This window comes from Melozone crissalis, unplaced genomic scaffold (assembly GCF_028551555.1).
Source record: "Melozone crissalis strain CALT ecotype California unplaced genomic scaffold, PUWL_Pcris_2 ptg000017l_1, whole genome shotgun sequence".
In the NCBI taxonomy this organism is placed as follows: domain Eukaryota; kingdom Metazoa; phylum Chordata; class Aves; order Passeriformes; family Passerellidae; genus Melozone; species Melozone crissalis.
Genome location: NW_026535795.1, coordinates 7,112,250 through 7,122,764, shown reverse-complemented (window position 1 = coordinate 7,122,764; position 10,515 = coordinate 7,112,250). Strand labels below are relative to the sequence as shown.

Here is a 10,515-nt window from a genome sequence, read left to right as displayed (position 1 = left end):
GAGAGGATTGTTTCCTGGAGTCTGTTCATTCCCTAAACCCTCATCCCCACAAAACCACAGCTGTGGGGACTCACACCCCACCTGCACGCATGGACGCTTCAGGAGCTGTGCAGGGGCTGAGGGCCCAAGGGCAGGGGGCTTCCCTCAGCCTCCCCCCTGCCCTGGCTTAGCCCCAGCCAGAAGCCATGGCACTGCCTGGCATTGGTTAATAATTAAAGCAAAAAGCTTTGCAGGAAGAGAAACACAAACTGGCCTCAAGCTTCCAGCCAGAAACGGCCACAGCAAAGACAGAGCAGGGTGCTGGTGCCCCACAAGCTCCTGTTCTGCTTAACTGAGCCGCAGTTAAGGGCCGTGCTCATTCCTGCAGGGCCCTGTGCAGGCACCGATGCTCCTGGATGGATCCCAATGCCTGAGCTGCTCCTGCCCCAGGGCCACTGCTCCCTCCAGGGCACATTACACACAAACTGCTTGGCAGCTGGCACAGGCTGTGTTATTGATCGTGGCTGTGTTATCAGTTGTGGCACACTGATCAAAGGTTGTCAGCAGAGGAACCAGGCACTGGCCCTGAGCAGTCCTACACACACAACACCCACAGGGCAGCAGCAAAGGCCAAAGCAGGTGATGTGCTGTGCCCCATGTGGATTTCAAAAAGGACTGAAATAAATCCAGAAAGGTGCAAGGAAAGGCTTCCCTGGAGCTGCAAGGACCATGGGAACATGCACCCATCTATCCAGTCCAGGTTGAGTCACAGCCACAAGGGCATGAGGCTGTGAGGGCAATGCTGAATAGGTTACGGTGAGGCAATTAATTATGCAAATTCCAGCAGGCCACCATCACCTCCCCACAGAGCAGAGGAGCCACAGGCACCCTATTGTGCTCCCCAGCACCTGAGCCTGACACCAAGGCACAGCAACACAACCCTGGCACAGCACTGCCTGAGCCTGGCACGGCACCCTGCGACCCTGGCACAGCACCCAAAGCACCCTGCGACCCTGGCACAGCACCCAAAGCACCCCATGAGCCTGGCACTGCACCCTGCGACCCTGGCACAGCACCCAAAGCACCCTGTGAGACTGGCACAGCACCCAAAGCACCCTGTGAGCCTGGCACGGCACCCTGCGACCCCGGCACAGCACCCAAAGCACCCCATGAGCCTGGCACAGCACCCTGTGACCCTGGCACAGCACCCAAAGCATCCCATGAGCCTGGCACAGCACCCCACAAGCCCAGAGCACCCCACACAGCACCCCCTGAGCCCAGCCCAGCCCAGCCCCTGCTGTGCTGAGCGACAGACGAGCGAGGGAAGAACCTCAGGACACAGGGCTGAGAAAAGCCAGCATAAAGCGTTTTTATTGCGATAATAAACTGGATACCTTTGTGCGGCGGAGAAGGAAGTGACTGTTGGGAATTTCTGTTACCAAGGGACCGGGCAGGGCAGAGGGAGGGGCACAGGGGACAGCTATGCGTCCTGTGAGACCAGGCAAGCAGCGATGACCAGCATCAGGTGGCAGGAGAGAATGGGCAGGTGTGCTCAGAGCAGGGACAGCAGGGGGCTGATGGTTCCTTTCCATGGGGAAGGAGGAGGACAGAGGCGTTTTTGTTGAGTTGAGCCCCCACCACCTCCCCTGCAGACAGCACCTTCCCTTTGTCCAGTTTTTCTTTTTCTTTAAAGAAAGCTCCATGCTACGGGGTTTTCAGGGTGTGGTGGAGCTCTGGTGGAAACCCAACTCCCTAAATCCAAAAATGATCTGGAGGGGAAGGCAGGCCCACCATGAGATGGCAGGGTGAAGCAGGGGCAGGGCAGCCCTCCTTTCCCAGAGCAAACCCACAAGGCCTGCAGTGATGCTCCCCAGGGAGCAGGGAAAGGCCAGGCTCCCTCGCTGTCCCACTCCAGGCAGAATTCCTATAAACAATCCTAGTGCTACCTTGCTCTCTGCATCCCTTCAGCCTCAACAACCTCACTCTGCTATGGCTTTTGCAGCAGCAGCAATTTCTGGTTTGGAAACACCATAAATCTGCACCAAAACAAGTAACTAACAGGATTCCTTTTGTTCAAATGACTCCTATCTAAGGTCAGCCCATCTGCGTGCTACTGGGAAAACGAAGTCTACACCTGGAACAAAAATAAGATTAAGAACTTGACCCAAAAAGAGTTGAGGTTTACGGTGTATAGTTTAAAAAGACATAAAAACACGATACAAGGAGGAAGAGTCAGACGCAAAGCTTAGTGACCAAAGGCATTCAATCAAGGTGTAAGGTTATACAATGAGTGTAGTGGACTATCAGGAAAAGCTCCGTACAAAGTCATGTGCACTCCTCTTGAAGCTGAGATTCTGGATTCCTCCATGTGCCAAACCTGTGTGGAGAGAGGAGAGGCAGTGTGACAGAGCTGCCTGCTGGACAGGGAGGGAATGTCCCAGGGCACAGCAGCCTCCACGCAAACCACACCAGGCCTCAGAGCAGCAGCCAAGCCTTGATCAGAGAGGGGAGCACAGCCCCACCCTGCCCACACCGTGGGGACCCCACACCCCAGGGCAGAGCCCCACAGGATCACAGAATGGGCTGGGTTGGGAGGGACCTTAAAGACCCATCTTGTTTCAGCCTCCTGGCACAGGTAGGCACACTGTCCACTAGTCTAGTTGTTCCAAGCTCCATCCAACCTTTCCTAGGACACTTCCAGGGATGGGGCAGCTGTAATTTCTCTGGACAGCCAGTGCCAGGGCTCCTCCAGCCACACAGGGAAGAATTTCTCCCTAATTTCTAATGTACCCTTGCCCTCTGTCAGTGTGAAGCTGTTCTGCCTTGCCCTGTCACTTCAGGCCCTTGTGCAAAGTCCCTCTCCAGCTCCTTTGGAGCCCCTTTAGGCTCTGGAAGGTGCTCCAAGGTTTCCCCAGAGCCTTCTCCACTCCAGGCTGAGCAACTCCAGCTCTCAGCCTGTCTCCATAGCAGAAGTGCTCCAACCCCTGGGTCACAGTCATTCCCTCCTGCCCACACCATCAGCCCCATGCCCTGGCAGTGTGAGAGGCAGGAGGGCCTGTGGCAACTGAGCCCCCTTGGTGCAACAACACTCAGAACCCAAGACACAAAGAACCAACGTGAACCTGCTCTGCCAGGCTGGGAACTTTGCATGTAGCACTGTAGTGATCAGAACCCCAGCTCACCAGACTCCCAAGAGCAACTTCTACCCACACCCAGAGATGTGCTCTGTCCTCCTCATATTCCCCATGACTGCCCACTCCCCCCTTGCCTCCATCCCACCTCCCCACACTGTCCCAAGATCAAACACAGGGCCCTTGAGCTGTCCTCAATGCACACAGTCCCTGACAGAAGCTGCCCCTCCTTACCCGAGGACAGCGTGCTGGGATGGGTCATTCCAATTTCATGAGCTCCACGTCAAAAATTAGAGTGGCATTTGGTGGAATGATCCCTGGGTGCCCAGTGGAGCCGTAGGCATAATCTGGGGAGATGGTCATCTTTGCCCGCTGACCAACGCTCATCTGGGGCAGGGACAGAAACACAGGGACGTCAGGAGATGGGCACTGCCAGGGGAGTGACAGAGGAGGGACACACACACCTGTCCCCTGTTTTCCCTACACTGGGCAGGAGTACAGACTCAAAGGAGAGGAACAGGAAGAATGTCAGAGGGAAAAGGCAGGCAGCACGGGCTGGAAAAGGAGCAGGGCTTGAGATGTGCTTCACACAAGGGAAAGCAGGGAATGCCAGGCCATTCCCTCCAGCCACCAGCACCCTTGTGCTGCCAGCACTGCACGGAGCGAGCAGTGTCACACGGGCAGAGCTGAAGCTGTGCTGTGCCCACAGCGTGGGATCACAGCCTGGAGCTGTGCTGTGCCCACCAGCCCTCCCTGTGCGTGGGCTCAGGGGCCCGGGAGGCCTGAGCGCTCCCGCCGCGCTCCTGCAGAGCAGAAATGTCACCGCTGAGTCACCGGCGTGCCGTAGGTGTTGCTGGGGCCTGGCCCGGCTCCATTGCTGCCAGCTGGCAGGTGGCACTGCAGAAGGTGATATTCACACCCACACCTCCCAGCGCTGAGGGGGTGGAACAGGGGAATAAAATAAAGAAATAATACAAGAGGGAACGAGCTGCGTGCACACTGAGTGCTGCCCACGCCGCGGCTCCCGGCACGGGGAGAGGAGCTCCAGGCACCTGAGCGACGCCTTCCTCCCAGCCACGGATCACCTCCTGCTTGCCCATCACAAACTTGAACGGCTTGTTCCTGTCGCGGGAGGAATCAAACTTCTTCCCATCCTCCAGCATACCTGGGGAGACAAAGGGAGACGGTGATACAGGGACAGAGCCACGCACGCCACTGTGAGATGCTGTGACCCGGCAGCCCGAGCAGGTGACAGGCACGTGGCTCTGAGTCAAAGATGTGTCTCAGCTTGTCCTCCTTTTCCCTGGGAAACACCTGTACAGGAGGGGAAACCCCTGTGGCATCACCCATCCCAGGGCAGGGAAGGATGACACTTAACTGCTTCAGCCCAAAGAGAAGTGCTCCTCTGGGTCAGGACCAGGGACTGACAGGGGAGCAGATCAATGGGGGAAGAAACTCTTGTCCATCTTGCAGGACCACCAACAGCCATTTATCATCAGACAGCAGGATCCGACCTTGTGCTTCCCATCCTGCCAGCAAACACACCTCTCACTCACCAGGCTTCTATCTTCAGGCACCCAAAACACTGATGACACTCCAGTGCCCCATCTGGAGGCTGTGATTGGCCTCCAGCCCTGCCTGTGCCCAGCTGATCTAAGCCAAACCCTCCTGGACCGGGAATGACAATGGGGAGAGGCAGCACCAAGTGCCTGGGGCAGCCCTCATTCCCCAGCACGAGCTGAGCCAGGCTGATATCCCCAGAGCTAAATATAACTCCCCAACATGAGCTAAGGAGGAATTTCCTCCCCTCCCTTGCTCCCTGCCTGACCTTCTTGGGGAATCTTGGAGCTGGTGCTGCCTTATAGGAGCAGTAACTCCACCAGTCAACTCCTGTAAGGCAGCTCCAGCTCTACATTAACACAGCCAGTGCCCTGTACAATAAACCATGTGTGATAAGAGCACAATTAAACTCTCTTCCAAAACACTTCACTTCCCAAAACAGCCTGAAAACCCTGTTATCCTGACTGAAAACTGCTCTACAGTCTTGAAAAACCAAAGTTCCTCAGGCTGGCATGGGGTAGATTGACTTCCCTTTGCCAGGGCATGTGTGCAAGGGAAAATATGTGAAAAAGATGGGATGGGGGAGCTCAGCCCCTGCTTGCACAGTGACCAGACGGAATGGCACACAGGGATGGGGAATGCTGAATGCAAAGAAGGGAATGGGAAAAAAACCATCACTTTTGCAGGGGCAACAAGCACCAAGACCTGTGGGCTCCTCTCAGGGAGCAGAATTAAGTTTTTAATTTAACAGACAGCAAAAATCCCTTGTCCAGTGTGTCAAGAATCAGCTCAGCCGGTCACGCTGCAGCCCTGGACTTTGGAACAGTAAATCCGGAGTTCTCTCATTTCCTCCTTCCAGGATAAACCTCTTGTTGCTGAACCTGCTTCCAGCCTGCCTGGCACTGCTCCTCGCTCCCGCCTGGCAGCAGGGACAGGGCAGCCCATGCTGGCTGGCACCAGCAGCGCTGCCTGCCTGCGGCCCCGGCTGACCCCGGCTCCCAGCCCTCCAGGGCAGCACTGGGCTGAGGAGGGACAGCGAGGACAGCCCTGTGTCACCCTTCTCCCTGCACATCCACCAAGGAAAAACCCCAGGGGCCACACAGCACAACTCCCTGCTTGTCACAGCAAGCAGGGACTACTGGGATGCTCCCAGGGCATCTGCAGCCTGCAGAAGTGCATCCCATTCGATGTCCAGAGGCATCAGCAGCAGTGCAGGAGATGCTGCCAGCCTTGCACAGGAGCGGAAGGCACTGCCTGACTCCACTGCCAAGCTCACCTGTCCCAGTGCAGCCCCAGGAAGTGTTTCAGAGCTGGCAGCTCCCTGGATGCAGAAGAGAGGGATTGATGGACTATGCTGGTTGCAGCAGCCTGAGGGATCGATCACTCAGCTCTCCCGAACCAGGATGGAGAAGGTCATATGTGGGAGCCTAGCCAGGCTCCCCCACCATGCCAGAGGGGAAAACAAAGAGGCTCCAATCCTTCGGAGACTGCATCCTCATCTCAGGCACTTCGTCTGCCCACAAGCCTCCTGGGAGACTTCTCCAGCCCTGAACAAGTATGAGCAACCATTTCCTCCTCGCTGCCATCCCTGAGCAAGGAGATAACGAGATCTTAAAGCTATTATGGAGGAAAAGCATCCTCTGGAAAAAGCAGTTACCCCAGCAGAGCCCAGGAGCAGCAGACAGCCCCTGGCACATCCCAGCTTATCCAAGCCCCTGACAGGGCTCCGTGCTTGCCACGCCCAGTCCTGCAAGAAGGGCAGAGCTCACACGAGTGGATTATGGAGACCCACAGCCCTGGCTTCCATCTGAACCCCCAGAGATCCCAGCTGGTCTATACAGACCCCAAGGGGTCTCAGGGAATCACAGTGAGGAAGAACAGAGCCCTACAGCTCAGCCATGGGATGGAGTGGGGGCTCTGGAGCACAGCCCCAGTGGGGCAGTGGGGCCCTGCCAGGTCTCTGGCACACTTGGCAGGCAGGAGCTGGGAGACGCCGGCTGCAACGTGCGCCTTGGCTCGGGGCCCCCTGGGCGGGCAGGGGCGGCGGGGAGCGCTGCTGGAGCAGGCACAGCCAGCCCTGGCACAAACCTGCCGGGTCGGGTTCTGCGGGGGAGCCCCACCCGCACCCCCTCCATCCCCTCTCGGTGCTGATCCCTGGCACGGCCATTGCCCAGGGGCTCTGGCACAGAGCCAGCCACCAAGGAGAGGCAGGAAGAGACCAGAGCAGTGGGGCAGGCACCGCTGCTCCAGCTGGGACGGGATGGAAAACCCTTCCCGGAAGCCCTGGAATACCCAGCATGCTCCAAACCCCTGCTCAGGGCAGGGATGCCTGGATGAGGTTCAATCCTGCCTCCACCAGCACTCGCCATAACTCAAGCTCACCCCATTATCACCCACAGGTGGATGGGGAGAGGGTTCTGGCCAACATTCTTGAGGCCTGGCAGGACAGAGGACTCCAGCACAGGCAGGGAAGGAGGTTCAGGAGATGTCACTGAGCTCCCACAGATGCCACAACCCATGGACCGGCAGTCGCACGCTGGGGAGGAAACACCTCCTGACCACAGGATGTTCGCTGAGCAGTGTGAGAGCATCCAGGGCAGCACCCAGAGCAGCCAGGGAGCACCACTGCCCCAGGGGCTGTGCACAGGCTCAATGGGAGGAGAACAGTCCCCTCAGTGCTATCCTGCCAGAGAAAGGCAGGTTCCTCCAGTATCCACCTCTGCTCCAAGCCCAACTCCCTCAGAGACCCCCCCCATGCCACTCAGGCAAAGCTGTTTGGCCATTCTATGTCTTGTTCCTGTCCTGGCACTCCCTAGAATGACTACAGCCCCCCCATTTCCCCCTCCTGAAGCACAGTGGGGTGCCCACAGTCTCCCCACACAGCCGGTCCCCCTGGCACCAGCACTGCAGGACCCCCAACTGCACAGCAGCCCCACTCTGCTCCCTGCTCTGACTCAGGGGGGCTTAGCTCTGTTGGCCCCAGTCCACACCCTCTGTTCCAATCCATGCCAGTTACTGCAAGCAAAGTGTGCTGAACACACTGGGCGCATCAGGGAACTTGATTTAGTCCCTTTAAGAGCCCCATGTAGCAGATTTCACATCAAAGGCTCTTTTGGACACTCTGTGGCACAAGCTCACCACAAAAAGACCCAAGATCTGGAAGAAAGGAGGGAGGAAAGGTTCAATTCCACCAGCTCCCCCCATACATTTCCATCTCTGCAACCCCAGCATAAGCAACTGGCATCTCCAAGGAGGTTGCTCTATTCTCCACCTCCTTCCTCTGCACTGCCCTCCTGCACCAGGGCTGTCTGTCCATTCTGGGATGCTCTCAGCCCACCCATGTCCCATGGAGCAGGAGCCTGGGCACAGGCAGAAGCAGCACCAGCTGCTGGCTGACCAAGCTGGCTCCCCATAATCCCTCCCCTTGGATCACTGTTTTTTTCCCCAAATGGTTTTTACCCAAACCAGTGTGCATCCATAGCCCAGCATAGGGAGAGCTGCCTCCTGCACACCACAGCCTGGATCTCCCCAGCACTGGAGCAAAGGGCAGCTGGGGATGGAGCCAAGGCAGGCTCTGGAAGGAGTCCTGGAGCTCAGCACCTCCAGCACTGCTCTCTGCCACCATCCCTGATGCTGCTCTGGGATGGGGAATGCTGCAGCCGGGCCGGGAATCAAAGGTTTGTGAGGTTTCTCATGAGCCAAGCCCCGCTCCCGTCTCTGGCAGAGCCGGCTGCAGGAACTGCGCTGCCGACGCAGGGAAATGGCATCAGGGCCTGGAGGTGTTTGATTCCTGCTGCCTGCCGAGGCGGGGGGGGGCAGGAGCTGCCTGCAGACGGAACGGGGGTGGGGATAAAGGACAAATGGAGACAATAACAACAAAAAAAAAACAAAATAAAGGAAATTAGAGAACGTCTCCTAGGCGCAGCACATCACTGCTGCTGGGGAGGGTCCGTTGTGAGCCAGTCACCACGTAGCACTTTGCCTGAAGAGCCATGACGTGGGGACAGGATGCTAGTGACCCCCAAACAGCTCTGCCGGGGTGAGGGACAGGGCTGGGGAGAGCAGCCAAGCTCCAGCAGCGCCGCAGGAGGGGAGAGCCGGCGCAGGGAGCCGGAGAGTTAGGAGTCAGAAAGGCTGGCAGGCAGCAGGACTGGCCCACCGGGAGCCACTTGACTGCCTCCCAGCCTCTCTTTGTTCTTCCACCGGCGGAGGAAACGGGGCGGCCGGGCAGACCAAGCTGCTTCCTCTCCCTGCTGACGAGGGAACGGGAAGGACGGGGGAGATGGAGGAGCAGCAGATGGGCTGGATGCCCGCCGAGCCCTCCCAGCAGGCCGGGCCTCGTTCTGCAGAGAGGGGCAACCCCAGCCCCCCAAGGGGAGCAAGGGGAGGCGGGAAGTGCTGGGGCGGGAAGGGGAATTGGTTATTAGCAAAAACCGTCACAAATGAGTCATTAACTCGTTTTCACCACGCCGTTGAGCCAACGCTGTGCAAAAGGCAGCCCAGGGGGACAAGAGCCCCCAACGTGATCCCCAAAGCATTTTTGGGGTCCAAAGATTGGTTTCTTTCCCCACCCAGCTTGCAGAAGGCTGCTGGAGGACATGACCTTCCCTGGCTTTGGGGCAGCCCCTCATCAAAGCACTACCCCGACCACGCAACAGCGCCCTGGTTATTACCCGCACCGGGGTCCTCCCAAAGAACCCAAGGATGCGGGTCTGGGGTGGCCCCACGGGTACCCCTGGTGTCACCCCACAAGGGAGAAGGGACTGGGGCAGGACTGGGGCGGGGGATTGCACTCCTGCAGGGAGCTGTGGCAGGAGGGACCCCGCTCTGAAGAAGCAGACCCCAAAGCTGCCGGGGGGTGACTCGTGGAGCCCATAAGGGCTCCGGGCCCGGCCGCCCCACAGCCCACGGGTCCCGGCTGCCCTGGGACCCCTGGGGCTCCACCCGGGGTGCCCCTGCCTGCGCCCCGGGTCCCCCCTGGGTTGTTCCCCGGTGCACCCCCATAAAGAAGGCTGGATACGCGTGGGTAAGGCCCCTCCATTGAAAAGGCTGCGGGAAAGACGGGGACAACGGGGCCTCCCCACGGCCACGGGGCGCCGACAGGACCTCCATCCCCCGCCGGGGGCTCATCCGCGCCGCCCGGGAAAGGCCCCCGAGGCGGCCCGGACCCCCCCTCCTCCCCACGGAGCGCCGCGGCCCATGCGAGCCGCCGCGGCCGGGGTCCCTGCAGGCAGCCGAGGGCGGGGGGACCGGCAGGCCCCGCTCCCTCGGTGTCCGCGCCGGACCGACCCTCCCGCCCCTCCGCTCCCGGGCTCGCCCGGCACTCACCCGTGTAGTGCACCACGCAGGTCTGGCCGCGCTTGGGGAACGTCCGCCCTGCGGGGAGACACGCGCCATCACCCCGCGGCACCGGGACCCGCACCAGGACCCGCACCGGGAGCCGCGGGGAGGGCAGGGAGAAGGGGTAGGGGGGAGCGGGCTCGCCGCGGCTCACCGTCGCCGGGGGCGATGGTCTCCACATGCACGCCCATGCCGGTGCCGGTGCCGCTCGCACCCGCAGCGCCCGCAGCCCGACGGAGGAGGGGCCGCGTGTGCGCAGCCGCGGCGGTCACCGCCATAGAGCCCGCCCGTCACTTCCATAGATCCCGCCCGACCTTCCATAGATCCCGCCCGGCGGTGCCGCCCTGGCCGCCGCCATCTTCCGCCCCCCCGCCCCGCCGCCATCTCGGCACCGCGCGGTTGCCGGGGGAACGCGGGCCCGGCCATGAGGGACCCTCCGGGCGCGGGGCCCTGAGCGCTTCGCCCCCGTATCGCCATTTCCAGCCGCGCCCGGAGGGTCCCTCAT

At 59.8% G+C, this 10,515-nt stretch overlaps 1 protein-coding gene across 1 annotated transcript; it reads right to left on the bottom strand.

The window, feature by feature from the left end:
* Positions 1-1,324: 1,324 nt before the first annotated feature.
* Positions 1,325-10,294, bottom strand: FKBP1A (FKBP prolyl isomerase 1A). Its single transcript, XM_054274440.1, has 5 exons — positions 10,165-10,294; positions 9,999-10,046; positions 4,163-4,275; positions 3,345-3,497; positions 1,325-2,356 (listed from the first exon to the last, which is right to left on the bottom strand). Exons 1-4 carry the CDS (start codon positions 10,286-10,288, stop codon positions 3,369-3,371), a joined length of 414 nt encoding a protein of 137 aa, XP_054130415.1. The 5' UTR covers positions 10,289-10,294; the 3' UTR covers positions 1,325-2,356; positions 3,345-3,368.
* Positions 10,295-10,515: the final 221 nt, after the last annotated feature.

Coding starts and splice junctions, on each gene's coding strand:
- FKBP1A (XM_054274440.1), bottom strand. CDS start 10,288: ATGGCGGTGACCGCCGCGGCTGCGCACACGCGGCCCCTCCTCCGTCGG. Junction 10,047..10,164: donor GACCATCGCCCCCGGCGACG/GTGAGCCGCGGC, acceptor GTCTCCCCGCAG/GGCGGACGTTCCCCAAGCGC. Junction 4,276..9,998: donor CTGCGTGGTGCACTACACGG/GTGAGTGCCGGG, acceptor TTGTCTCCCCAG/GTATGCTGGAGGATGGGAAG.